Source organism: Gorilla gorilla, chromosome 21, assembly GCF_029281585.2.
Source record: "Gorilla gorilla gorilla isolate KB3781 chromosome 21, NHGRI_mGorGor1-v2.1_pri, whole genome shotgun sequence".
Lineage (NCBI taxonomy): Eukaryota > Metazoa > Chordata > Mammalia > Primates > Hominidae > Gorilla > Gorilla gorilla.
In genome coordinates this window covers 58113918-58141389 of record NC_073245.2, presented here as the reverse complement: position 1 = coordinate 58141389, position 27472 = coordinate 58113918, and the positions used below count along the sequence as shown (strand labels likewise).

The 27472-nt window shown below is 53.1% G+C and overlaps 4 protein-coding genes across 8 annotated transcripts; 3 read left to right on the top strand and 1 right to left on the bottom strand.

The window, feature by feature from the left end:
• The first annotated feature begins 156 nt into the window (after positions 1-156).
• On the top strand, positions 157-14066 carry PLTP (phospholipid transfer protein). Of its 4 annotated transcripts, XM_019016935.4 has the most exons (16): positions 157-399; positions 1016-1126; positions 1224-1323; positions 2728-2856; positions 3127-3282; positions 4901-4964; positions 5050-5113; positions 6444-6535; positions 7685-7861; positions 7944-8003; positions 10226-10390; positions 10496-10563; positions 12944-12986; positions 13137-13200; positions 13284-13360; positions 13760-14066. In XM_019016935.4, the coding sequence occupies exons 2-16, from the start codon at positions 1027-1029 to the stop codon at positions 13880-13882; spliced, it is 1482 nt and encodes a 493-aa protein (XP_018872480.3). In that variant the 5' UTR covers positions 157-399; positions 1016-1026; the 3' UTR covers positions 13883-14066. The 4 variants fall into 4 exon arrangements, with proteins under 4 accessions (XP_018872480.3, XP_018872479.3, XP_055229060.2 ...); XM_019016934.3 differs by lacking the exon at positions 157-399 and having other exon boundaries at positions 703-1126; XM_055373085.2 differs by lacking the exons at positions 157-399; positions 1016-1126; positions 1224-1323 and adding an exon at positions 1480-1622.
• Positions 14002-22564, bottom strand: CTSA (cathepsin A). Its single transcript, XM_004062274.5, has 15 exons — positions 21455-22564; positions 21084-21265; positions 20819-20930; positions 20523-20573; positions 20353-20439; positions 19957-20112; positions 19530-19621; positions 18760-18844; positions 18087-18178; positions 17927-18005; positions 17695-17834; positions 15788-15863; positions 15020-15109; positions 14717-14821; positions 14002-14459 (listed from the first exon to the last, which is right to left on the bottom strand). Exons 1-15 carry the CDS (start codon positions 21506-21508, stop codon positions 14376-14378), a joined length of 1485 nt encoding a protein of 494 aa, XP_004062322.1. The 5' UTR covers positions 21509-22564; the 3' UTR covers positions 14002-14375.
• On the top strand, positions 21843-24209 carry NEURL2 (neuralized E3 ubiquitin protein ligase 2). Its single transcript, XM_004062283.4, has 2 exons — positions 21843-22584; positions 23970-24209. Exons 1-2 carry the CDS (start codon positions 21843-21845, stop codon positions 24083-24085), a joined length of 858 nt encoding a protein of 285 aa, XP_004062331.1. The 3' UTR covers positions 24086-24209.
• Positions 24183-26348, top strand: SPATA25 (spermatogenesis associated 25). Of its 2 annotated transcripts, none has more exons than XM_055373089.1 (2): positions 24183-24271; positions 25694-26348. In XM_055373089.1, the coding sequence occupies exons 1-2, from the start codon at positions 24241-24243 to the stop codon at positions 26320-26322; spliced, it is 660 nt and encodes a 219-aa protein (XP_055229064.1). In that variant the 5' UTR covers positions 24183-24240; the 3' UTR covers positions 26323-26348. The 2 variants fall into 2 exon arrangements, with proteins under 2 accessions (XP_055229064.1, XP_004062332.1); XM_004062284.5 differs by lacking the exon at positions 24183-24271 and adding an exon at positions 24313-25303.
• The last annotated feature ends 1124 nt before the right edge of the window (positions 26349-27472 follow it).

The window sequence follows — 27472 nt, the reverse complement described above, 5'->3', positions numbered from 1 at the left end:
ACCCAAGTGAAGTGACTTGCCCAAGATCATGCAGGAAGACATGGATAATTGTAATTTGAACCAAGGTCCCAGCAAAGCGGGATTGTTGGGGCTGAGTGGGCCGGCTCCTGCATTTCCTTCCCTCTCCCTGGGCTTGGGTCTCCCACTTGTCCAGACAGCGGCCGGGCTTGTCACGGGGCTCTGTGCAGCCTTTTCCACTCTCCCGGCTGCCAGCGTCCCGCCCCGTCCCCTCCCAGCCCCCAAGGGAGGAGGGGAGAGCTGCAGAGAGGAGGAGGGGTCGGGGAGGCCCGGCTTTATAAAGGCGGCTGGAACAACCCTGCCCGCCAGACCCTGTCGCCCGGATCCCCTGAGCTGCCCGCCATCCCACGTGACCGCGCCGCCCCCCAGCTCCACCGCTGAGTGAGTTGGGGCGCGTCCCTATCCCGTTCCCAGTCCCTCGCCGAGCCGCGTGGTGCACTGAAGCCGGGGTGGGGAGGAGAGCCGATGAAGGAGAACGCTAACATAGGGGGCTCCAGGCGGAATCTCTAATGGGAGAGATTTAGGACCTGAGGGAGCCGGGAGACCCGGGAGCCCACGGTCTGGTCGGCCACCTCCTCTCTTCCCCGGGCGCGAGGCCTAGGAGACCGCAAGCCACCCTCCAAGAATGCGCGTGCAGTCGTTGCCGTGGCAACGTGCAAGCCTGCGCGGGCCCACCGCTAAAGGAAAGGGGAGGTTGTTGGGGGTGTGGGGGCTGGTCCTCTGGAGGTCCAAACTCATCACGCGGCGGTAGCACGAGAGAACTGGGAACGTCCCCTCCCCCGTGTCCCAAATCCTCTGGGAGCCAGAACGCAAGTCGCATCGCCTCTCTGAGCCTCAGTTTCCACATCTGCCATATGGAGGCAAGATTATTGGTTCCAAGTTCCCCGAAGAGTTATCTGGAGGGTAACGATCCAGGCTAGTCCCCACTTATGGTTGGACGTCCAAGGAATGGGTTTAAGCGGCTCAGATAACTCCTGCGACCCCACCCCATCCCCAGGCCCGCTCGCCATGGCCCTCTTCGGGGCCCTCTTCCTAGCGCTGCTGGCAGGCGCACACGCAGAGTTCCCAGGCTGCAAGATCCGCGTCACCTCCAAGGCGCTGGAGCTGGGTAAGGCGCAGGGGCAGACAGGGACGGACGGGAGCGGACGGGGTTGGGGTCGCCCCAACAGTGGGCACGGGAGCTAAGGGTTTCTCTGCTGCTTCAGTGAAGCAGGAGGGGCTGCGCTTTCTGGAGCAAGAGCTGGAGACCATCACCATTCCGGACCTGCGGGGCAAAGAAGGCCACTTCTACTACAACATCTCTGAGTAAGTGGGGGGCGGGGTCTCGCGATCCGGGGCGGGGCCTCGGCGGTGGAGGCGGGGCCCGAGAAATCTCAGGGTCTCGGGAGACTGGAGGCTGAGTGGGATGGGGCGTGGCCAAATCGATGAGGCAAGACTTAAGAAACCGGATGGGGCCGAAAAGATAAAGGCCAAGCCAGTCATCAGAGGCGGGACCAGGCAGATGGGCGTGGCCAGGAAGATGGGCGTGGCCTTGAAAATGTAGAGGGGGTCAAGAAGGAAGCAGGACCAGTGGATGTGAGGCGTGGCCGAAGAGCACCAGAAAGGTGAAGTCAAGGAACTTGCCAATAGATGAGAGTGGAGTCTCGGGCACGGGGTGGAGTTAATCGGAGGGGTGGAGAAACTGAAGGCTTTAAGTATGGTTTAGGATGAGGGAGGGGGAATAAGGAATTGAGATGTGAGACGGAGCTTAGGTGATGGAGGCAAAGTGAACGGACTCTATTAAAAGACCGGGTGTAGCAACCCCGGGGTGTGGGAGGGGAGGGGGTGCAAGCAAACAAGACTTTTTTTTTTTTTTTTTCTGAGAGGGAGTCTTGTTCTGTTGCCCAGGCTAGAGTGCAGTGGCGCGATCTTGGCTCACTGCAACCTCCGCATCCCTAGTTCAAGCGATTTTCCTGCCTCGGCCTCCCGAGTAGCTAGGACTACAGGCGCATGCCACCACGCTCTGCTAAGTTTTGTATTTTTGGTAGAGACAGGGGTTTCACTATGTTGGCCAGACTGGTCTCGAACTCCTGACCTCAAGTGATCCGCCCGCCTCGGCCTCCTAAAGTGCTGGGAGTACAGGCATGAGCCACCACCGCACCTGGCAAACAAACAAACAAGACTTTTTTTTTTTTTTTTTTTTTTTGAGACGGAGTCTGGCTCTGTCGCCCAGGCTGGAGTGCAGTGGCGCAATCTCAGCTCACTGCAAGCTCCGCCTCCCGGGTTCACGCCATTCTCCTGCCTCAGCCTCCCGAGTAGCTGGGACTACAGGCGCCCGCCACCACGCCCGGCTAATTTTTTGTATTTTTAGTAGAGACGGGGTTTCACCATGTTAGCCAGGATGGTCTCGATCTCCTGACCTCGTGATCCGCCCGCCTCGGCCTCCCAAAGTGCTGGGATTACAGGCGTGAGCCAACAAACAAGACTTTTAAGCGATGGGGTGAAGCTCATTTTTAACACCTGGATCAGGAAGACCTCCTCTCTCAGCCACCCAAGTTCAACTTTGAGCCACCCAAGTCTAAGTTGGGCACTTGAGGGACAATGGAAGAATTCATTCCACCCACTCCCGCTTCCCCAGGCCTGGACTTGAAAGGGGAGCAGACAAATTTCCTGTCGTTGGGGGAAGTTCCCTCTTCTTGGCCCTGGATCTGACCCTGAGGCCTCCTGTAGGGTGAAGGTCACAGAGCTGCAGCTGACATCTTCCGAGCTCGATTTCCAGCCACAGCAGGAGCTGATGCTTCAAATCACCAATGCCTCCTTGGGGCTGCGCTTCCGGAGACAGCTGCTCTACTGGTTCTTGTAAGGACCCAGCACCCTCAGGGGAGTGGAGAGTGGGTCAGGAGGGCTGGAGGTGCTGTGGGGCTGTGGGCAGCCCCCTTAGCCTTCCTGAGTTTCAGTTTCTTCATCTGTGTAATAGGAACAGGCATATGCATTTCATACGAGTTGATAGGAGGGTTTGGTAGGATGTGTGGAAAGAGGTGAAACCTTATTAAGAGGTATGGTGATGCATGGGGGCACTGAAGACTCAATTGAGCTCCTACCTGGAGTGAATATTAACCCCCTTGGCAGCTATGATGGGGGCTACATCAACGCCTCAGCTGAGGGTGTGTCCATCCGCACTGGTCTGGAGCTCTCCCGGGATCCCGCTGGACGGATGAAAGTGTCCAATGTCTCCTGCCAGGCCTCTGTCTCCAGAATGCATGCGGCCTTCGGGGGAACCTTCAAGTAAGCCCCAGCCCCAACCCCAGCTCACCCCTTTCGAGCCCCACAGCTCATCTGCCTAGCGCAATGCAAAGTGCATAGGCCTGGGAATCAGACCAACTGGGTCCAAAGCTCAGCTCTGTCACTTCCTGGCTGTGTGAACTTGGCCAAGTCACTGAAGCTTGGTGCCTCAATATCCTCATTTTATAAGATCCTATTTTATAAGATCGTTGCCGGGATTATTTGTGTTGGTATATGTAAAGAATATTTAGAACAAGGCTGGCTGTGGTGGCTCATGCCTGTAATCCCAGCAATTTGGGAGGTCAGGGCGGGCGGATCACAAGGTTAACAGATCGAGACCATCCTGGCCAACATGGTGAAACCCCATCTCTACTAAAAATACAAAAATTAGCTGGGCGTGGTGGCACGTGCCTGTAGTCCCAGCTACGTGGGAGGCTGAGGCAGGAGAATCGCTTGAACCCGGGAGGCGGAGGTTGCAGTGAGCTGAGATCGTGCCACTGCACTCCAGCCTGGTGACAGAGCAAGATTCCATCTCAAAAAAAAAAAAAAAAAAAAAAATTTAGAACAGCACCTGGCATATGATAAATGTATATTTAAGTGCTGGCCACTTAGATAAGAGTAACTGTGAGGACTATCTGATATGCACATTTGGCCATGTACTGGATTCTCAATAATTGGTATCTCTAAATAATAATAACAAAAATAATAATTTTTTTTTTTTTTTGAGAGGGAGTCTCACTCTGTCACCCAGGCTGGAGTGCAGTGGTGCCATCTCGGTTTACTGCAACCTCCACCTCCTGGGTTCAAACGATTCTCCTGCCTCAGCTTCCCAAGTAGCTGGGACTACAGGCATGCATCACCATGCCCAACTACTTTTTTTGTATTTTTAGTAGAGACAGGGTTTCGCCATATTGGCCACGCTGGTCTCAAATTCCTGATCTCAGGTGGTCTGTCCACCTCGGCCTGCCAAAGTGCTGGGATTACAGGGGTGAGCAACTGTGCCTGGCCTATTTTTTTATTTTTGCTGCTGAGAAGGGGATATTGTTCTTGTTCTGGAAGAGGGTGGGGGAGAGAAGATGATGGATTATAACCTGGTGTTGGTACACTGTCAGTATTATTTATTCATCAAACAAAGTGTATGCCAGGCCCTGAGGATGCAGGAAGGAGCTCAGAGCCTATCTGGAGTAAAAAACATTTGATATCAGGGCCTGGAGAGAAGGACTAAGACAGTGCTTTGGGGATTCAGAGGAGGGGAATCTGGGAAGACTGCCTGGAAGAGGAAGCATCTGAGCTCAGATGGGAAAATACAGAGTAGGAATGCAGAGGGCGGAAGGGAGGGCATCAGTAAGCTGATGGATGTGGGGATGCTCAGAGTGGGTTTGAGGCAATGTGGGTGGATTCATTTGACTGATGGGACCAGCGAGTAGGTCAGGAGGTCTTGAGAATTAGACTGGAGAGGGAATTTGGGCCTGGTTCTTGGAAAACCTACGTGGAGGAGCTGTTATTCAGGCTGAAGCTGAGGACTCCCACTGCCACTATTTCCCTAGTCACTGATTTCTCCTGGACCTGCACCGGGGTGGAGGCAGGTTCTGGGCTCATCCGGCCTCTCCTCTCCTCACAGGAAGGTGTATGATTTTCTCTCCACGTTCATCACCTCAGGGATGCGCTTCCTCCTCAACCAGCAGGTGTGGGCAGCGACAGGTCGCAGGGTGGCAAGGGTGGGCATGCTCTCACTTTGAGAAGGCCCTGACTCTGGCTCCCACCTCGCAGATCTGCCCTGTCCTCTACCACGCAGGGACGGTCCTGCTCAACTCCCTCCTGGACACCGTGCCTGGTGAGTTGGTGGCGGGTGAGGCCGGGTGTGCAGCTGTCATGCAGCACCTCAGAGCAGGCCCCTTCCGAGCCCTGCTGTTGAACAGTCCTGGGTTCAAATGTGGCCCCTGGAGCTGACTTGTTGTGCGATTTTGGGTAAAGTGCTCATTTCTGTCTGGGCAAAGTGCTTGTTTCCTCACTTGGCTGGCAGTGCCTCCTCCTGGGGTTGCTGTGAGGATTATCTGAGAGAATAGTTGTCAAGGTCCTCAATATGTGCATGCTGATCACTGGCATCCCATTTGTCTTCATCACCTAGCATCTAATAGGTGCTCAATTAACATGAATTCCCTTTTTCTTTTTCTTTCTTTCTTTTTTTTTTTTTTTTTTGCACAGAGTCTTACAGTCTCACTCTGTTGCCAGGCTGGAGTCCAGTGGTGCGATCTCAGCTCACTGCAATCTCCACCTCCCGGGTTCAAGCAATTCTCCTGCCTCAGCATCTCGAGTAGCTGGGACTACAGGCATGCACCACCATGCCCAACTAGTTTTTTGTGTTTTAGTAGAGACGGGGTTTCACCATGTTGGACGGGATGGTCTCGATCTCCTGACCTCGTGATCTGCCCACCTTGGCCTCCCAAAGTGCTGGGATTACAGGCATGAGCCACTGTGCCTGGCCATGAATTCCCTTTTTCTAAGCCATGACCTCTGTCTACTGTGGGGCAAAGGTATTTTCCCATCACACCTAACACACAGGCATGGGAAGCGAAGGAGGAGGTAGGAGAAACCAAGGGAAAGGAACCTCATGCCATCTTTTTTTTTTTTTTTGAGATGGAGTCACGCTCTGTCACCCAGGCTGGAGTGCAGTGGTGCAATCCTGGCTCCCTGCAACCTCCACCTCCCAGGATCAAGCGATTCTCCTGCCTCAGCCTCCCGAGTAGCTGGGATTACAGGCGCCCACCACCATGCCCAGCTAATTTTTGTATTTTTAGTAGAGACGGGGTTTCACCGTGGTGGACCAGGCTGGTCTCGAACACCTGACCTCAGGTGATCCGCCCACCTTGACCTCCCTAAGTGCTGGGATTACAGGTGTGAGCCACCATGCGTGGCCCCCCATGCCATCTTGTTTAGTTATTTTTTTGAAACCTCTGTAGTGGTAGTAATAATAATAACTAACATTAATGAGCACTTAACTACACACCAGGCCCTAAGTGCTTTCCACATAAAACTAATTTGACCCTCATGACAACCCTGTGAGGGATGTATCCTCATTTTATGGGTGGGCCTCTGAGCCTGGAGAGGTTAAGCACCTTATCCCACATCACACAGCCGTGAGTGACTTGAGCCCCTTCCTGCAGTGCGCAGTTCTGTGGACGAGCTTGTTGGCATTGACTATTCCCTCATGAAGGATCCTGTGGCTTCCACCAGCAACCTGGACATGGACTTCCGGGTGAGCTGCTTGGGCTGGTGTATGACCTCTGACTTCCTAACAAGACCTCTTTCTCTGCTAAGTTGCAAGATTTTACTTCTTAAAGCACAGCTCTGATGAGGCCACTCTCATTACTGAGAATGCTATGGCTCCCTGTTACTACAGAGTTAGGTTCAGCCTCCTGGGTCTGGCATTTGAGCCCCTGTTAATCTCACCTGGCCCCACCTTTTATATCTCATCCTGTTTCTTTGCAGCTGCTCTTTCCCAAATTGGACCCTGGCTTCCCACCTCAGGGCCTTTGCTCATGCACGGCCTTTCCCCAACTCCCCTGAAGGAGCTGGACATAAATTTCTATACAAATAATCTCATTTCATTCTCTCACAACCCTGTGAGTCAGGTACTAACATCATCCTAATTTTAGGAATGTGGAGACTTACTCATAGAGGTGACGTCACTTGCCCAAGGCCACATAGCCAATGTGTAGCCACTACCTTTGGTCTCCCAGAGGAGTATAGCAGTTTCAGAGTGCAGACTCGGGAGCTAGAATCAGTCGGGTGCAGTGGCTCATGCCTGTAATCCCAATACTTTGGGAGGCCCAGGTGAGAGGATCGCTTGAGCCCAGGAGTTTGAGACCAGCTTGGGCATCATAGTGAGACCTCCTTCTCTACAAAGAGAAAAAGAATGCCTGAAGTTCAAATCCTAGCTCTGCCACTGACTAGCTGCACGGCCCTAAGCATAAGTTTTCAGTTGGCCAGTTTCCTAACATGTAAATGGAAATAATCTAGTAAGAAAACACACGTTGTTATGCAGATTAAAGAAGTCGATCTATGTGAAGAGCTTAGAGTACTTGGCAAAGAAGCATGAGTATGCACAATATTTGTAAACAGTAGCTGTTGTTACTGCCTCTAGCTTTCAAGGCCCACTCAGATGTCACCTCTTCCCTGAAACCTTTCCTGACCCTCCCTCCTCCAGTCTGACGGGCTCGCCCCCTGGTAGCAGGTGTCCTCCTTCCAATGCCTTTTAAGATATGTGCTTGTGAATCCTCCAAGAACAGCAGCTGGGTTCCCGCCATCCCCCCACAGTGCCTAGCACGGGGCTGGGAGACACCTGCTGTCAGTCCAGGTGCCAGGCCAGTCTGCCTTGACCCTGACTGTGAATGCCCCACCCCAGGGGGCCTTCTTCCCCCTGACTGAGAGGAACTGGAGCCTCCCCAACCGGGCAGTGGAGCCCCAGCTGCAGGAGGAAGAGCGGATGGTGTATGTGGCCTTCTCTGAGTTCTTCTTCGACTCTGCCATGGAGAGCTACTTCCGGGCGGGGGCCCTGCAGCTGTCGCTGGTGGGGGACAAGGTATGTCACGGCCTGTTTGTGGGATGGGCAAGAGAAGGTCTGTGACAGAGCTCACTCCCTCACTCCTGATTCCCCTGTTCAGGTGCCCCACGACCTGGACATGCTGCTGAGGGCCACCTACTTTGGGAGCATTGTCCTGCTGGTGAGTGCTGGCGGGGGCAGGGATAGGGCCACCTGCACACCAGTGAGACCAAGGAGGGGTGCAGGCGGGGACCCCAGTGGCAGCCACGCAGACAGGGCCCTGGCCTCTTGTCTGTGGCCAATCCCCCTCGCCTTGTCATGGCTGTTCCCGTCTGTGAAGCGGTCTACTCCTTCCTGCCCCATCTCCTTCGCAGAGCTGCTGTGAGGATTAGTGAGAACCCAAGCTTTGCAAGTGTGAGGGCTTTAGTAATAAATTCACATATACTTTTGTTTATTTGTGTATTGGGGAGGAGAGTGAGAGTTACACATTTTATTTATTTATTTATTTATTTGAGACAAGAGTCTCACTTTGTCACCCAAGTTGGAATGCAGTGGCACAATCTAGGCTCACTGCAACCTCTGCCTCTCAGGGCTCAAGCCGTCCTCCTGCTTCAGCCTCTTGAGTAGCTGGAATTATAGGCTTGTGCCACCACGCCCCGCTAATTTTTATATTTTGTTGAGACAGGGTTTCATCAAGTTGCTCAGGCTGGTCTTGAACTCCTGGGCTCAAGTGATCACCCATTTTTGGCCTCCCAAAGTGCTAGGATTAGAGGTGTGAGCCACTGCACCCAGCAGAATTACAAATTTTAAAAGAAAGAATTCAGTCATTATCATCATCCAATTTATGGCTAAACAATTAAGGGCAGGGTCTCTATTGTCAGACTGCCTGGGCTTCAAGCCTAGTTCTGAAACTGAATAACTACATAACCTCTACAAGTTACTTAACCTCTCTGTGCCTTAATTTCCCCATCTCAAAAATGGAGATATGGCTGGGCATGATGGCTCACGCCTATACTCTGAGAACTTTGAGAGGTCAAGGTAGGAAAATTGCTTGAGCCCAGGAGTTTGAGACCAGTCTGGGCAACATAGTGAGACACTGTCTCTATTGAAAAATAAATTTTTAGTCAGATCTTTTTTTTTGGGTGGGGGGACAAAGTCTCACTCTGTCACCCAGGCTGGAGTGCAGTGGCGCAATCTTGGCTCACTGCAACCTGTGCCTCCCGGGTTCAAGCAATTCTCTGCCATGACGACTCAGCCTGAAAAATAAATTTGTAAAAAATAACAACAACAAAATTGGCAGTAATAATATCGGCCTCACATGGTTATTATGAGGTTTAAAGGAACCAACACATATACAGTGTTTAGAATCATGTTTGGTGAAGATTAGGCAGCTGCATCTTATAGTATTCCTTCACTGCCTATAGAAGAAGGCATAGCAGTTTAGAGAAAGAAGATATGGCCAGGCACGGTGGCTCACGCCTGTAATCCCAACACCGTGGGAGGCTGAAGCCGGCAGATCACCTGAGCCCAGGAGTTTGAGACCAGCATGGGCAACATGGCCAAACCCCATCTCTACGAAAAAACAAAAGCAAAAACCAAAACAAAAAACAAATACAAAAATAAGCCAGGCATGGTGGCATGAACCTGTGGTCTCAGCTGTTCAGGAGGCTGATGTGGCAGGATAATTTGAGCTGAGGAGGTTGAGGCTGCAGTGAGCCGTGATCATGCCACTGCACTCCAGCCTGGGCAACAGAGACCCTGTCTCAAAAAAAAAGGAGAGAGAGAGCAAAAAGATATGGCAAGGGGTTTGGGCGTGGTGGCTCATGCCTGTAATCCCAGTACTTTGGGAGGCCGAGGTGGGCGAATCACCTGAAGTCAGGAGTTCGAGACTAGCCTGGCCAATATGGCGAAACCCCGTTTCTATTAAAAATACAAAACTTAGCCGGGCATGGCGGCAGGCGCCTGTAATCCCAGCTACTTGGGAGGGTGAGGCGGGAGAATCGCCTGAACCTGGGAGACAGAGTTGCAGTGAGCCGAGATTGTGCCACTGTACTCCAGCCTGGGCAACAAAGTGAGACTCCATATCAAAAACAGAAGACATGGCAAGGGCTGAGATACTAATGCAAAAAGGACATCCACGAAGAGTCTGGATTGGAGATGGACCTGAATATTGAGATGTATTTAGGAAGCAGAAAGAGAAGAACACATTCCTGTTTCTTTGTGTGGCAACGGCATGAAGGCTAGATGCAGATTTGAGAGTTTTGGAGGCCAGAGCTCTCTCTGTATTTGCAATATGAGAGTCCCCAGAGGACAGAAGCTGCACCTGCCTTCCTTCCCCTTCTTCCCTGGGGGCTCCAAAGGAAATGGCAGGGACTTGACCCGCCCCTGCTGCTCATCCCCCAGAGCCCAGCAGTGATTGACTCCCCATTGAAGCTGGAGCTGCGGGTCCTGGCCCCACCGCGCTGCACCATCAAGCCCTCTGGCACCACCATCTCTGTCACTGCTAGCGTCACCATTGCCCTGGTCCCACCAGACCAGCCTGAGGTCCAGCTGTCCAGCATGACTATGGTACGGGTCCCGGAGTGGGGGCTGCTGGCTGGGGGTCAGGGAAAAATGGGCTGTGGGTTACTGACCTTCTGGGTCAGTAACATCCTCCTCCCCATGTTCCTGCAGGACGCCCGTCTCAGCGCCAAGATGGCTCTCCGGGGGAAGGCCCTGCGCACGCAGCTGGACCTGCGCAGGTAGGCAGGCGCACTTCCCTGCACCTCAGTGATTTGAGGACAATCACACCTGTCCACAGGGATGTTGAGCTAAAGTTCAGTGATACCTATAAGCCACTGAGAGCTGGGGTCTGTCTTTGTTAATGCATGCCAAAGCGCTTTGGTAAAGTCTAACTCCTCTGCATTCTCACATGTCCCAGAGGCAGGCAGGGCAGGTATTATGAGAGATGAACAAATGGGTCCAGCAATGTTAAATAACATGCCCACAGTCACACAGCAAAGATCAGAACATGGGTTTTGACAAAAACCTCAGCACAACACAGCTTTGTGACCTTGAGGCCATTTTATCTTTTTAAAAAATGTTATTATTCTTTTTTTTTTTTTTTGAGAAGGAGTTTCGCTCTTGTTGCCCAGGCTGGAGTGCAATAGCGTGGTCTTGACTCACTGCAACCTCTGCCTCCCGGGTTTAGGCAATTCTCCTGCCTCAGCTTCCTGAGTAGCTGGGATTACAGGTGTGCGCCACCACGCCCGGCTAATTTTTGCATTTTTAGTAGAGACAGGGTTTCACCATGTTGGTCAGGCTGGTCTCGAACTCCTGACCTCAGGTGATTCACCTGCCCCGGCCTCCCAAAGTGCTGGGATTATAGGTATGAGCCACTGTGCTTGGCCTTATTTTATTGTATTTATTTATTTTTGAGACAGAGTCTCACTCTGTTGCCCAAGCTGGAGTGCAGTGGTGCAATCAGAGCTCACTGCAGCCTTGACCTCCTGGGCTCAAGTGATCGTCCAGCCTCAGCCTCCCGAGTAACTGGGACTGCATGCATGCACTACCATGCCTGACTATTTTATTTTTTGTAGAGACGGGGTCTCACTTTGTTGTCCAGGCTGGTCTCCAATTCTCGGGCTCAAGTGATCGTCCCACCTTAGCCTCCCCAAGTGCTAGGATTACAGGCATGAGCCACCGCACCCAGCCCATTTTGTCTTTCTAGGCCTCTTTTTCTCCATGTGTTTAATACAGGCAAAAGTAGCATCTGCCTTCTAGGGCTGTGCTATCCAATATGGTAGATACTAGCCACATGTGACTATTTACATTTAAATTAATTATAATTCGTTTTTCAGTTGCACTAAGCCACATTTCATTAGCCACATGTGGCTAGTGACTACCATAGTAGATGGTGCAGATACAAAACGTTTCACAGAAAATCTGACTGGACAGTGCTGTTCTAAGGTTAAAGGAGATAATGCAGGTTAGGACCCTAGGTTCTAGAGGCAGCTTCTGACACTTTCCAGCTGTGTGACTTCAGGCAAATTACTTAACCTTGCGGGGCCTCATTTTCCTCATCTATAAATTAGTGCAAATCCTAATAGTGCCCACTCCTTGGGCTTGTTATGAGGACTAAACCAGTTGGTACTATATTTTAAAACAGTTTACTAATATTAACTTTTTAAACATGTTGGCTGGGTGCAGTGGCTCACACCTGTAATCTCAACACTTTGGGAGACCAAGGCGGGTAGATCGCTTGAGGCCAGGAGTTCGATACCAGCCTGAGCTACAAAGTGAGATCCTGTCTCTACAAAAAAATTTAAAAGTTAGTCGGTCATAGTGATGCACGCCTGTGGTCCCAGCTACTTGGAAGCCTGAGGTGGGAGGCTGACTTGAGCCCTGGAGGTCAAAGCCACAGTGAGTGAAATTACACCACTGCCCTCTAGCCTGGGCAACACAGTGAGATGCTGTCTCAAAATAAATAAAAATAAAAAAAGAAAATAAATATGCTTAGTGTCTGACAGGAACTAAGCAATGTGAAGTTTTGTTACATAAAATAAATAACACCTGCAAAGCTACCAGCAGAAGTCTGGCACGTTAGAAGTGCTCAATAAAGGCCGGGCGCAGTGGCTCACGCCTGTAATCCCAGCACTTTGGGAGGCCGAGACGGGCGGATTACAAGGTCAGGAAATCCGAGACCATCCTGGCTAACACGGTGACACCCCGTCTCTACTAAAAATACAAAAAATTAGCTGGGCTTGGTGGCGGGCACCTATAGTCCCAGTTACTCGGGAGGCTGAGGCAGGAGAATGGCGTGAACCCGGGAGACGGAGCAGTGAGCTGAGATCGCGCCACTGCACTCCAGCCTGGGCAACAGAGCGAGACTCTGTCTCAAAAAAAAAAAAAAAAAAAAAAAAAGAGGTGCTCAATAAATAAAAAGTAGCAGTCTTGGAGAAAAGGAGACCCAAGTGGCAGCAATGACTGCCCTGAGGATACCTGGAAAGTTGTAGCACCTGGAAAGGTGCCTAGGTGGGCATCTGAGCCTGCAACTCAGACACCTCTGGCAGGTAGGCCTGGGTGGCCTGAGAAGGGGAGCTTTCAGGCTTCCTGCCCACAGGGCTCCTTTCTCTCCCGCAGGTTCCGAATCTATTCCAACCATTCTGCACTGGAGTCGCTGGCTGTGAGTGGGGAAGGGTGGGTGGGCTGGGCTGGGTTCGTGAGATCCTGACCCTCACCATTCCCTCCTCCTCATATAACTGCTCACCTGCGGGCAGCTAAAGGCAAACCCAACCCTGACTCGCTGCCCTGTTTCCGCCCTCGCCCCTCCCAGCTGATCCCATTACAGGCCCCTCTGAAGACCATGCTGCAGATTGGGGTGATGCCCATGCTCAATGGTAAGGCTGGGGTGTGAGGACGGAGGAAGAAAGGAGGGGTGAACTGGGCGGGCCCAGACTGAGCGGGGTGCTCCCACCCACAGAGCGGACCTGGCGTGGGGTGCAGATCCCACTACCTGAGGGCATCGACTTTGTGCGTGAGGTGGTGATGAACCATGCGGTGAGTGGGGGCGGGATGGGGAAGGAGGGAGGGCCTTCCCCTCTCTCTATAGCTCCCCAGTGCCCTCCATTACCTGACCCCAGCTCCCCCATTACCAGTCGCCCCTCCCGTTTTAATCTTAGACTCCTAAAAGCCGTTGCACACACTGTGACTTCTCCTTGGAGCACTCTTCTCCCATCCCAATACCTACTAATTGTTCAGGTCTTAGCTCAGAGGTCACCTCCTCCAAGAAGCCCTCCTTGACACCCATAGTCTACACTCCTACAGCCTCATTTTAACACCTTGACATGGAATTATCTATTAGATTGAGTCCCTGAAAGACAAACACTGTCTCTTGATCTCTAAACTCTGGCCTCAATAACTGAATGAATAAATGAGGCTCCCCTCTCCCCCACACAGGGATTCCTCACCATCGGGGCTGATCTCCACTTTGCTAAAGGGCTGCGAGAGGTGATTGAGAAGAACCGGCCTGCCGATGTCAGGGCGTCCACTGCCCCCCCACCGTCCACAGCAGCTGTCTGAGCCCTCAACCCCCAAGCTGGCAGCTGTCATTCAGGACCCCAACCCCTCTCAGCCCCTGTTTTCCCACATTCATAGCCTGTAGTGCCCCTCTAACCCCCAGTGCCACAGAGAAGACGGGGTTTGAAGCTGTACCCAATTTAATTCCATAATCAGTCAATCTATCAATTACAGTCCGTCCACCACCTCCCTGTGGGCTGTCCTGAGCTCTGTTGGGTTCCTGTGATGGGATCAGTGCATCATAAAGAGCATTCTTTAAGCAGAGAGGGGGCCAGGCCACCCCATTCAGGAACTGCTGCGGGAATAAAGTGCTAACTTGCCCCCAGGCTGTCTATGGGAGACCCTGGGCCCAGTCTGGGATGTACAGGGCTGTGGGAAGGGGGCAGTCCTGGCGGCAGAACCCGGCCTGCAGGGGCACTTTGCTTAGAAGAGGACTCTCCTAGTGGGAGAGGCTGGGAGGGGCTGCATCAGGCCATGGAGCTGGTTGCTGTGGTCATCAGTATGGCTGCTTGTTCAGGAAACGGGAGAACATGGTGAAGGCAGCGAGGGGCTTGTCGGTGGGAACCATGTGGCCGGCGCCCTGAGGAGCAATGTTCGTGAGCTCCTGACCCCACCATTCCCTCCTCCCCATATAACTGCTCACTCGGGGGGAATTCCTTCATCCCAAGCCCTTTATTCTTCCCAGAACCCTCCCCACCCCTCTCCAAAAAAACTTGCCCATACAGGGGCCAGATGGTGACCCATGACCCAGCCTAAAAGGCAGCCAGAGGGATAGGATGGGTGGGTCCTGCTCCTTTGCCTCCGGCCCAGTTATCTCTCAGCAGGCCCAGTCCCTACCTTGATTGTGAGAAAGGCGATGTGGGAGAACTCCTTCACGAAGCCGGCAATCTGCTCCCCGCTGTCCCCGTACTTCACTAACCAGGGCCGGCGCTGCACCTCCATCTGCCCCACCAGGAAAGACATCAGCCTACAGCAGCTGCATCCTTGCTCACAGCTACCAGCAAGACCTTAGGGCTGGGAATTCCTCCACACTTGCCCTCTGTGGGCCAGAGCCAGGCAGCCAGCCGGCCACTCCCAGGCATACCCGCTCCCGATCCTCCACAGCAGCCCCTATCCCAGGGCCAGGAATCTCTACCTTACCTTCTGGTTGAGGGAATCCACAAACCACTCATCCCCCATGAAATTGCAGGCCATGTCTACATCTCCATTATATAACAGGATCTGGTATTTCTAAAGCAGGATGGGGTAAAAATGAGGGGTGTGGAACAAGCCCAGTCCCCAGCCTTTCCCTAGTTCAAGGCCTACCCCTCAGGAAATTCAAGGGGCCGAGCTAGATAACACGAACCAGGGAATTCTCATGTTTTCTAACGACTTACTGCATGTCCAGTATTCTACTAAATGTTTTATCTGTGAAGGTAGATATCATTATTATCCCCATTTTACAGATGGGGAAACTGAGGCTCATATTTAAGAAATTTGCCCAAGATTATGTGGCTAGTACAGGGACTTGCACCCAGGCCATGTGACTCCAGAGCCCATGCTATTAACCACTGTGCTGGACAGAACCTAGTCCTAACTTGGCCCTGCCAGTGCTTCCTATATCACCTTGTACAAGGTCTCCTCCCAGCCTGGACCTCTGCTGGCCCATTTTTGGCATGAATGAAGCTCTTCTCACCCTTAAGACTCCTTGGCTGATGCAGACCCCTAGGCCTCCTGAATAGCAGGACAGCATGGGTGGGGACAAACCCAGGTTCAAATTCTGACCCCACCAATCACAGGACCCTGGGCTTCGCCTTTCGGAGTTTCAGCTTCCCTTGTCCTGAGAGGAAGTCTAAAGGGCCCCCAGCTTGCTGTGCTACTCTGGGGTCCTAAGGCTGCTGGTGATCCAGCTGTGCTCTCCCCACTCACCTGTGAGCTAAGCAGCTTCAGATACTGGGAGTTCATGCTTCGGTAGAGACGGCGGTACTGTAAGTTTACCAGAAAGCTGCCGGGAACATACGAGCAGGCCCCAGGAAGACCAGGTCGGGGCGAAAGGTAGTCAACAGATCAGACCTTCTCTCCTATCTCCAAGCTCCAACCCAGAAGGCAGACAGCTGGGTTCCACTCCCCTTTTTGGGGGGGCCACCTCTCTAGGACTGACTTGGATGATGGGCTGGATGGGCTGGGATTCAGACAGCCTCAACTCACCACCATTTAGAAAGGTACAGGGATGCTGGGCGCGGTGGCTCACGCCTGTAATCCCAGCACTTTGGGAGACCGAGGTGAGTGGACCACGAGGTCAGGAGTTCGAGACCAGCCTGACCAACATGGTGAAACCCCATCTCTACTAAAAAAAACAATACAAAAATTAGCCAGGCGTGGTGGTGCGTGCCTGTAGTCCCAGCTACTCAGAAGGCTGAGGCAGGAGAATCACTTGAACCCGGGAGGCGGAGGTTGCAGTGAGCCAAGATCGCACCACTGCACTCCAGCCTGAGTGACAGAGCAAGACTCCATCTCAAAAAAAAAAAGAAAAAGAAACGTACAAGGGACACGTTTTGGTTGTTACGAGGACTGGGATGCATCTGGCATTTAGTGTCTAGGGGCCAGCAGGTGTGGGAGTCACAACATATAACAGGGTAGAGTGTGAGCACTGACCAATCAAAATGGACCTGAGCAGCCCTGCTGGGCCCAGTGTTACCCTTTTACTTGGGGTGGGTGGGGGGCGGCCACAGGAGACTGGACATGGAAGTTAACAGTTTGTTATTGTTGCTTGAGATGGAGTTTCACTTTTGTTGCCCAGGCTGGAGTGCAGTAGCACGATCTCAGCTCACTGCAACCTCCGCCTCCTGGGTTCAAGCGATTCTCCTCCCTCAGCCTCCTGGATAGCTGGGATTACAGGTGCCCACCAGCACACCTGGCTAATTGTTGTATTTTTAGTAGAGATGGGGTTTTATCATGTTGGCCAGGCTGGTCTCGAACTCCTGACCTCAGGTGATTCCCCCGCCTCAGCCTCCAAAAGTGCTAGGATTACAGGCGTGAACCACTGCGCCCAGTCGGAAGTAATAGTTATTAACCAATGTGATGGCCGGGTGTGGGGACCCTTGCCTGTAATCCCAGCACTTTGGGAGGCCAAGGAGGGAGGATTGCTTGAGACCAAGAGTTTGAGACCAACCTGGACAACATAGTGAGACCCTGTCTCTACAAAAAATTTTTTTAAAAATTAGCCAGGAATGGTGGCACGTGCCTGTAGACCCAGCTACTCAGGAGACTAAGGTGGGAGGATCGCTTGAGCCTAGGAGGTTGAGGCTGTAGTGAACTGTGAAACAACAACCAATGTGGCTACATAATGAATTGGGGCTGGGCGGGGTGGCTCATGCCTGTAATCCCAGTACTTTGGGAGGCTGAAATGGGCAGATCACTTGAGCCCCAGAGTTCGAAACCAGCCTGGGCAATATGGTAAAACACCATCTGTACAAAAAATACAAAAATTAGTTGGGGGTGGTGGTGTGCGTCTGTAGTCCCAGCTACTGGGGAGGTGGGAGGATTGCTTGAGCCCATGAGTTTGAGGCTGCAGTGAGCTATGATCACACCACTGCACTCCAGCCTAGGTGACAGAGTGAGACCTTGTCTCAAACAAAAAAATTTTAAATTTAAAAAAGATAAAAGAATGAATTGGCTGACTCTCAATCCACTGAGGGGTCAGGGATGGATGTTAAACATCCTCTACAGCTCATCTCATTGAGAAACTCTACACAGAAGATCCCTGAGAAACCTGCCGATGCCCACAAGCCCCAGCAACCCGCCACCCCAAGTCACAGGTGGCCACAGAACCTCACTTGCACATGTCCCATTGCGGCAGCTGCTCCGGGATGTTGAGGGCCTTCCGCACATACGGGTTGTTGAGGTAGGTGGAAGCAGCTGTTGTGTTGGTGCAGGGGGGGTCCATGCGCACTTTATCCCCTGAGCGCAGGAGTGCCTGGAAGGCACAGACAGTAGGTCAGGGCCTCTGCTTCCCTGCCCCTCCCCCCGCCCCCACCTCACCAGGAGGAAGCCCACGCCCTTGCACACCTGATGCCACGTCTGCTTGAGTGGCAGGCGAGTGAAAATGTTGCCCAAATCCTGGACCACAACAGTGTCCTTCTCATACCTGCAATGTGAGGTGGGGGAATGGGTGTGGAGCCTCCAGATGGGGCTGGGGTTGGCTCCAGGGGCACCCAGCAGCACCTACCTAAAATGGCTGGGCACCCCTCCAGCACACGGGGCATAGAGATTGTAGATGTTGAGGCCAGAGTTGCCCACGATGCGGGCCACTTCCTGAAGCTGCAATGATACACCAAGCCACCATGCTTTATAGATCCCTGGCCTCTCCACGACCCCATCAAGTTGTCCCAAGATTTACTGCTCTTGGATTTCACCTCTTCACCCACTTTTTTTCACAGTTAGGGAAACTGAGGCTCAGTGGCAGGAATCTTCCCAGACCTGGGTCCAAATCCTAGCATCACTGCCTCCCAACACTGTGACTTCAGACAGTGATTTCAAAATTCATGGCCCTCAGTTTCCTTATGTGGAAAATGTGGGTAGTACGATCTCATTTGAGGGGGAAACTTGAAGCTTAAATAATCTACATAGACACAGTTCAGCACAGTGCCTGCCACACTGCAGGTGTTTGATAAATGTGAAAAAGTCCTTTCTCCCTCACAGAGGTTATGGGATTTGCCACCATAGGAGGTGGTGGTGGTGGGAATACACACTTAGACACATGTCCCAGAGAACACTAAATTGCTTAAAGGTGCAAGAAAGCAATGAGGGACGGAGAACAAGGAGTCCCCAAGGAGGGAATGTGGTCCCGTTCTCAGGATTAGGGATGGGAGAGCTCATGCAAAGTGATGGCAGAACCTCACATTGGTCACACATTCCGGGTCTTTGTTGTCATAGAAGTTACACTTGTTTTGAGAGCAGCAGTGGGTCTGGAGAGAAGACCAAAGCCTGTAGGAGATGAGAGTGAAAAGCGCATCAGCCTCTGGTGGGAAGAGGAAGGCAGAGGAGGTGAGCATACCCCCCACCTCCCACCAACCTCCCTGACCCTAGGAGACTGGGAAAGATATCACAGGGTGTGGTCTGTATGTCATCTAAGCTAGCTCCCAAAGAGGTGCCCCAGGGTCATACAGACAGGCCTCCTTAGTTCCTTTAAAATCTGATTTCTGGCTGGGCGCTGTAGCTCATGCCTGTAATCCCAGCACTTTGGGAAGATCATTTGAGGCCAGGAGTTCAAGTTCAGCCTGGCCAACACAGCAAAACCCCATCTCTACTAAAAATACAAAAAATTAGGCAGGTGTGGTGGTACGCGCCTGTAGTCCCAGCTGCCTGGGAGTCTGAGGCACGAGAATTGCTTGAACCTGGGAGGTGGAGGTTGCAGTGAGCTAAGATCGTGCCACTGCACTCCAGCCTGGGTGACAAAGTGAGAATCTGTCTCAAAAAAAAAAAAAAAAAAAAAAAAAAAGAAAGAAAAACTGATCTCTATTCTTTGGCCTTTCAGCACTAGGTTCTTTCTGCAACCCACCTGCTGCTCATAAACCTGGGCTGGGCCTGTCATATCATGTGCCTGGAGGACAGACCCGAGATCATGTGACTTGCCTCACCCCAGAGATTGCCCAACTGCCCTATCCCATACCTGTTTCCCAGAAGGCCATGGTAGTAGGCAAAGTAGACCAGGGAGTTGTCATTCTGCTCATAGGAGGAGAGTCCATTGCCCACAGCCAGCCCCTGTGAAACACCCAGGGCGCTCAGCTCATGTGGAGGGCAAAAAGGAAGAGCCTCCCTCACCCTAACACCCAGACTTTCAGCAATCCGGAAGCTGAAACCCAGGGTGGTTTATGTAGGCCGGTGGGTATGGGAGGCCACTCAATGCAAAACACAGAGCTGGCAGCCTGACAGGTGAGTTTCCTGTGTGGGAGGCACACAGACAGACCTAGGGCAGCCGGTGGTGGGGAGGTTATGCAGGAAGCTGGGTTGGATGGGGACACTGACCAGTCTGACCTTGCTAACTGTAAGGCCACAGCCTCAAGGTACCTCCCTTCCCTCCTGCAGCTACCCTGCACCTGAAGGTTCATGCTGGGATCCTGCATGACCAGCACAGCCAGGGTGGGGATGTAGATGCCAGCATAGCTCTCCCCGGTCAGGAAAAGTTTGTTGTTCTTGTACTCCGGAAAGAGGCGGAAGAAATCTTGAAGGGCCTCAAAATTGCTCTGGGCGACCTGGGGATGGGAGAGCAAGACAGAGGGAATCAGGAAGCTTTGGTATTTGAACTGGAAAGAACTTCAGAGATAATGACATTAACCCACCCTATTTGTGCAAGAGGAAGTGACTGGCCACCATACCACAATAGCATATGACAGAGCGAAAAGTAGACTCCAAGGCCATGCTCTCTCTCCCAGCATCATGCCATGGACGAAGGACCGGGGAGCCTGGGGCAGATGGGCAGACACCAGACTCACCTCAGTGTCATTAGTTGCATAAAACTTGTCATCGGAGTAGGAGAAGCCCACCCCAGCTGGGGACTCCAGGTATAACACATTGGCAATCTAGAGGGGAGGGAAAAATTAGCCAAATGCCACCCCATCCAAGTGCCCACACACACCCACAGGGCCCACAGCTCCAGCTATACCAGATTCCAAGAATAGGGGTTGTACTCCAGGGTGACACCATCTGGCTGGACCTGAGGAGGAAAGAGATGGCTGAGTAAGTCCCAAGGGCCAGCTGGGTGGAGGGAAAGGGCCACCATGAGAGGCACTTTACATGTGGGCAAAACCTCTGAGAGGTACAGGCAGCAAAGCCAATGGCATAGAGGAAAATCCCGAGGCTTAGAAGGAAGGAAACTTTTTGGAAAATCACAAAGCCCCTTTCTCGCTTTCCCCAGCCTTTTACTTTGGGAACTGTGCTTTCCCCCTGCTGTCCACTCACCAGGAAGGGGCCATGCTCTGTGAGGAGCCCATCTAGGGAGCTGCAGCCGGGACCCCCGTTGAGCCAAAGCACCACAGGGCTGTTCTCGGGATCCTTCTGGGACTCCACAAACCTGGGAGGGGGGTCAGGGCAGGGTTGGCGCAGTTGGAGGGGCCCTTTCCAGCCCTCCCGGCGCCCAGGCATCCTCAGGGGTCTGCAGAACTACCCCCCATCCCTCATCCGTCATCTCTTCTCCCAATCCCGCCCAGAAGGCAGGGCGGCAGACCAGTAGTGGAGGTGCTTGGAGCCGGAGCCTTTGAGGTAGCCGGAGTACTGGCGGAAAGACGGCTGCTTGGCCAGCCCGGGGAGGCGCTGGATCTCGTCCTGGTCGGGGGCTGCCTCGCCTCGGGACGCCCAGGACACTAGCAGCAGCAGCAGGAACAGCGGCGGCGGCGCGGCTCGGATCATCTACGGGAGGCAGCAGAGGGGCTGTTGACTCGCTCCTCAGCGCTTCCGTGCAGCAGCCCCCGGGGAGGAGCTGGCGGCGCCTCCGCGAGGGAAGTCCTGGCCCCAGCGCCAGCTCCCACCCGCGAGCCTCCTCTGCCGCGCACCGATCCCGGGCTCGCGGATCCCCTCCAGCCTCCGGTGCCAGCTCACCTCTGCTCCCCCGCGTCCTTGCTCTCCAGGAGGCGCCCGGGGACTGGAAGTCATGTGTACGAGTCACGTGAACTCCGGCGCCACGTGACAGTCTTCCTCCCGCCCCTTCTTTGGTCCCTACGGACCTGGGGGGCGGTGGCGGTCAATGCCGGGTCAAGGTCCGCGGGCCTCGCGGATCGTAGCCCGGGCGCACGCGATCAGATGATCCTGGTGTGGACGGCTAAGTTGTAGGCGGGATGGCTGAGCAAGCGGCGCTAGGACCCCCGGGCAGAGGCTCGGGGAAGGGAGTCAGGGGGGAAATGCCTTACAAGGTCGCCTTGCGGTCACCATCATTGCCCGCCGCCCAAAATAGCCCCCGGCGCCAGCTGGCCTGCCCTATGGCCGAGAGATGGCTGCTGCCTCCAAGCCCGTGGATTCGGGTGCACTCTGGGGACTCGCGCGCCCGGAGCCCCCTCCCACCCGCTTCCATCGGGTGCACGGTGCCAACATCCGCGTGGACCCCTCTGGGACGCGGGCCACACGCGTGGAGAGCTTCGCCCACGGCGTGTGCTTCAGCCGCGAGCCGCTGGCCCCGGGCCAGGTCTTCCTGGTTGAGATCGAGGAGAAAGAGCTGGGCTGGTGCGGACATCTGCGTCTCGGTCTGACCGCGCTGGACCCCGCCAGTCTGGCCCCCGTTCCCGAGTTTTCTCTGCCCGACCTGGTCAACCTGGGCCACACCTGGGTATTCGCCATCACGCGCCACCACAACCGCGTGCCCCGGGAGGGCCGCCCGGAGGCGGAGGCAGCGGCCCCCAGACGACCTCCAACCCTCCTCGTGGAACCATATCTGCGCATTGAGCAGTTTCGCATTCCCCGGGACCGCCTGGTGGGCCGCAGCCGGCCAGGGCTCTACAGCCATCTCTTGGACCAGCTCTATGAGCTGAACGTGCTGCCTCCGACCGCGCGCCGTAGCCGCCTGGGCGTCCTCTTTTGCCCGCGCCCCGATGGCACGGCCGACATGCACATCATCATCAACGGCGAGGACATGGGCCCGAGCGCCCGGGGACTGCCAGCTGCGCAGCCCCTCTACGCGGTGGTGGACGTGTTTGCTTCCACAAAGAGCGTGCGCCTTGTCCAGCTCGAGTATGGCTGTAGGTATCCCTGGGCAGCGACCCCTCCTGGCTCAGTGTGGGGACAGGAATCTACTAGGGCTCCGTAGCCCATGTGCTAGGCCTTCGTCTGTCCGGCACTAGTTTAAGAGTGGGAGAATCTAGCTTCAAATTGCACCTCTGCTTGTGATCTTGCACAAGCCTCTACATGGTTTTGGGCCTTGGTACCTATCTTGGTTGATTGATTAAGATGCCCTACAAGTTCCCTTTTAGTTTTGATAGTGTTTCCTGTATTCACCTAGGGCAGGGATTCTAAACCAATTTTAGATATTAGGGGCCTCTTTGAGAATTGTTTGCCCTTTTCTTAGAAACATGCTTGGCCGGGCACGGTGGCTCACACCTGTAATCCCAGCACTTTGGGAGGGGGAGGCAGGCAGATCACTTGAGGCCAGGAGTTCGAGACCAGCCTGGCCAACATGGTGAAAGCCTGTCTCTACTAAAAATACAAAAAGTAGCTGGGTGTGGTGGCATGTTCCAATAATCCCAGCTATTCAGAAGGCTGAGTCAGGAGAGTCACTTGAACCCGAGAGGTGGAGGTTGCAATGAGCCGAGATCTCACCAGTGCACTCCAGCCTAGGCAACAGAGCAAGACTCTGAAAAAAAAAAAAAAAGAAAGAAAGAGAGAGAGAGAGGAAGAGAGAGAAAGCAAGCAAACAAGCAAGCAAGCTAGCTCAAGCCTGGGCAACAAAGTGAGACCCCATCTGTACAAAAAATTAAATAATTATCTGGGCATGGTGGTGCATGCCTGTAGTCCCAGCTATTTGGGAGGCTAAGGCAGGAGGATCGCTTGAGCCCAAAAATTGAAGGCTGCAGTTCACTGAGCACTGCACTTCAGCCTGGGTGACAGAGCAAGACCCTCTCTCTTTAAATAAAAAAAAAAAAAGAAAGAAAAGAAAGAAACATGCTCATAGACTTGGGCATATTGGCTATTGGCTTCGAGGCATAACAAACCCCAGACTGAGAGCTTCTTAATGCTGAGTATGATTCATTATAGCCCTGGTAAGCATTGCAGTTATACCTCTCATCACATTTCACGAACTCGATGCACCAGAACCCTCTTTGTGCCAGGCCTGTGCTGGAGGCTTCAGTTGCACAGGCAAATCAGACACTACCCCTGCCCCCAGAAGCTGCTAAGTGAATGGGGAAGGGATTGTGCTAAGTGTTATGATATAAAGAGGGTTGCAGCTTTGTGATAGCTCTCAGGAAGAGGTGCTTCTCTCAGCCCCATGAAGCAGGCTGGGCCCAGAGAGCAGTAAGGACTTGCCCACATTTAATGACAAAGTGGGGACCATGACCTAGACCTTCTGGATCTTGGCCTCAGACCCACCCTCCAGTTCAGTTTGCCTTTCACAGTCTTCTTCCCACAGTGCCATCCCTGCAGACTCTGTGCCGCCTAGTGATACAAAGGAGCATGGTGCACCGGCTGGCCATTGATGGGCTCCACCTGCCCAAAGAACTTAAGGATTTCTGCAAGTATGAGTGAAGACCCACAGTGCACCAGAGCACAGCTGCATCCTGGGGCCCCAGACCTGTGGCTGGCTGGTCCGAAGTTGGCCACATTGCTGCCAGCCAAGACCAGAAATAAACAGCCGATGCTGACATCTTGATCACTGGAAGGTCTCCTTGCCCCTACAGCCTATGAGAGTCACTTCGTTTAGAATCACTGCAGGTCAGCAGGTCGGAGCAAAGGAGCAGGGGCCCCTAGGCTGGCTGCTTGTTAGAGTCATCTTAGGATATGTAAAGAGTGCTCGTGTCCCACATCCCATCCCTAGGGATTCGTATTTGATTTGTTGGGAAATTAGGCCTAGACATTGTGTTTTGTAAAAGCTTCTCAAGAGATTCTCATGTACAGCCAGGGTTGAGAAGTATGTCCCTAGAATAGAGGTTCCAACTTTGTCATATATTAGAATCACTTGAGGAATTTTGAAAAATACCAATACCTGGCCTGTAATCCCAGCACTTTGGGAGGCTGAGGTGGGCAGATCACTTGAGGTCAGGAGTTTGAGACCAGCCTGGCCAACATGGTGAAACCCTGTCTCTACTAAAAATACAAAAGTTAGCCAGGTGTGGTGGCAGGTTCCTGTAGTCCCAGCTACTCGGGAGGCTGAGGCAGGAGAATTGCATGAACCCAGGAGGCAGAGGTTGCAGTGAGCTGAGGTCTTGCTCCTGCACTCCAGCCTTCCAGTCATGGCGACAAAGTGAGACTCTGTCTCAAAAAAAGAAAAAGAAAAATACCAATACTGGGTCTGACCCGAAGTCTTACTCTACAAGGCACAAAGCACTTGGCTCCTGTGTTTCCATCTCTGGTCATTTGCTTCCATACAAATGATCTCATTTCATCCTCAAAACTCCTAATGAGGTAGTGGGCAGTCATCAGACACACTTTACAGATAAGGATATCAAGGAACAAAACTATCTGGGTGACTCGTTCAAGGTTAGGGCAAGAACCTAGAACACCCAGCTCCTGGTCTGGTGCTCTTTTAACCTCATCCTATTGTCATGTCCAGGTTCTAGAATGAATAGGTCAACTAAAGTGGATTCCAAGTGTAAAGGGGAGGGTCTATGAGGTGACATTCTAGAAGGGTGAAGAAGGGAGGACAGGAGGCAGATCACTATTCCCTCAAAAACCAGGGCTTTGGGGAAGCCATGTCCTACTTCAGGACTCCACAAACTCATCCAGGTCCTCTGCCTTCCGGCCAAGGTGAGCGGAGGGCACCTGCAATTGGAGGGAGTGCGGCAGCTTCCCCTGAGAAGTTGCTTTCTGGCTCTGGGGAGGTGGCGGTTCTGCTGGGCATTTGGGGGCTGGCCCTAGAATCAATTCTTTTAGAAGAAAAGCCATTCCAAACGTCCTTGCCAATCAATAACTACCCGCTTGCTCACTATTCATTAATTCAACCAACACTTCTCCATCACCTACTCCGTGTTGGGGACTGGGAGTGTGGATATGAGTAACACCTAGTTCCCAACCTCTAGACAGTCCGCTGGGGCTGGTCTTAGTTACGCCCCCAAGCTCTGCTCCCATGCCCTGCCCCTCAGGGCCCCCTCCTCAAAGAACTGAAAATAACGTTCCATTTCATTCCTGTCTCTGCAGGTGGGGCTGCTTCTCCAGGCTTGTCCCTTGGCCTCTGTAGTCCTGTAGAGCCAGTGGTGGTGGCCTCTGGTGGAACAGGCCCACTGAGCCAGAAAGCTGAGCAGGTGGCACCTGCTGCCCAGGCCTGGGGCCCAGCCCTGGCAATGCCACAAGCCAGGGGCTGCCCTGGGGGGACTAGCTGGGAGACACTACAGAAGGAATACAGCCGAAACTGCCACAAATTCCCGCATGTGAGGCAGCTGGAGAGCTTGGGCTGGGACAATGGCTACTCCAGAAGCAGAGCCCCTGACCTGGGTGGCCCCAGCAGGCCTAGGCCCCTGATGCTGTGTGGGCTGTCACCACGGGTTCTACCGGTACCCTCTGAGGCAGTGCGGAAGGAGGCCAGCTCCCAGCCTGATATCTGCATCCTCACCCTTGCTATGATGATCGCTGGCATCCCTACCGTGCCCGTCCCAGGCGTTCGGGAAGAGGACCTCATCTGGGCCGCTCAAGCTTTCATGATGGCCCATCCGGAGCCAGAGGGTGCTGTGGAGGGGGCGCGGTGGGAGCAGGCGCATGCCCACACAGCCTCTGGGAAGATGCCCCTAGTGAGATCTAAGAGGGGCCAGCCTCCTGGCTCCTGCTTGTAGATGGATGAAATAGCACCAGATATGTAGGGTGGTTTCTCCGTATGGTTCTTGGGCAGACAGGGTTGGGAGGAGGGCCTATGGCAGGGATGGGGATAGAGCTGGTGGTTGAGCCATTCTGACAAATTCCAGTCCTTCATCAGGGACTTCCAGACCCTAAAGTTTCTCCAGATACCACTAAGACAGGAGATAGGTTTTGTCAGGTAGATACAATGGAAATTATCTGAGGTAGGGGCCCCTGCTTGGAGAGTTGAGGCTGCTTTTATGTTGTTTTGAAGACTCGATCAGAATTTTTTTTTTTTTTTTTTTGAGATAGGGTCTCATTCTGTCACCGATGCTGGAGTGCAGTGGCACGATCACAGCTCACTGCAGCCTCAACCTCCTGGGCTCAAGTGATCTTCCTACCTCAGCCTTCCTGAGTAGCTGGGACTACAGGCACGTGCTACATCCAGCTAATTTTTGTATTTTTTGTACAGAAGGGGTTTTGCCATGTTTCCCAGGCTGCTCCAATCTGCCTGTTTTGGCCTCCCAAGGTGTTGGGATTAGAGGTGTGAGCCGCCGTACCTGGCCTACCCAGAATTTTTTTTTTTTTTTTTTAATCTTTTAGACAGAGTCTTGCTCTGTCACCTAGGCTGGAGTGCAATGGCATGATCTTGGCTCACTGCAACCTCTGTCTCCCAGGTTCAAGCGATTCTCCTGCCTCAGCTTCCCGAGTAGCTGGGATTACAGGTGCCTGCCACTACGCCCGGCTAATTTTTGTATTTTTAGTAGAGACACGGTTTCACCATGTTGGTCAGGCTGGTCTCAAACTCCTGACTTCAGGTGATCCGCCTGCCTCGGCCTCCCAAAGTGCTGGGATTACAGGTGTGAGCCACCACGCCTGGCCAGAATTTCTTATATTAAGTCCTAGGCATTTGAATTCTCCTCTTGCCTTAAATTTCCCAGCATGTTGAAGGCAGGTCATAGGACCATAGGCAAGGAAGGAAAATTAATACTTAATTGAGCACCCACTAGGTATGCCTGTTCTGTAAACATACCCTGTGGAGATCCCCATTTTTACAGATAATCAGGTTGAGGTTTAGAGGGGTAACTTATCCTAATAAGTCTCATAGCTAGTAAAAGGCAGAACCAGGCACAAAAATCAAGCAGGGAA

Coding starts and splice junctions, on each gene's coding strand:
- SPATA25 (XM_004062284.5), top strand. CDS start 25,249: ATGTCCTACTTCAGGACTCCACAAACTCATCCAGGTCCTCTGCCTTCC. Junction 25,304..25,693: donor TCCTCTGCCTTCCGGCCAAG/GTGAGCGGAGGG, acceptor CTGTCTCTGCAG/GTGGGGCTGCTTCTCCAGGC.
- CTSA (XM_004062274.5), bottom strand. CDS start 21,508: ATGACTTCCAGTCCCCGGGCGCCTCCTGGAGAGCAAGGACGCGGGGGA. Junction 20,931..21,083: donor TCCAAGCACCTCCACTACTG/GTCTGCCGCCCT, acceptor CCCCCCTCCCAG/GTTTGTGGAGTCCCAGAAGG. Junction 20,440..20,522: donor ACCCCTATTCTTGGAATCTG/GTATAGCTGGAG, acceptor CCTCCCCTCTAG/ATTGCCAATGTGTTATACCT.
- NEURL2 (XM_004062283.4), top strand. CDS start 21,843: ATGGCTGCTGCCTCCAAGCCCGTGGATTCGGGTGCACTCTGGGGACTC. Junction 22,585..23,969: donor TGTCCAGCTCGAGTATGGCT/GTAGGTATCCCT, acceptor TTCTTCCCACAG/TGCCATCCCTGCAGACTCTG.
- PLTP (XM_019016934.3), top strand. CDS start 967: ATGGGTTTAAGCGGCTCAGATAACTCCTGCGACCCCACCCCATCCCCA. Junction 3,283..4,900: donor GCCTTCGGGGGAACCTTCAA/GTAAGCCCCAGC, acceptor CTCTCCTCACAG/GAAGGTGTATGATTTTCTCT. Junction 4,965..5,049: donor GCTTCCTCCTCAACCAGCAG/GTGTGGGCAGCG, acceptor CCCACCTCGCAG/ATCTGCCCTGTCCTCTACCA.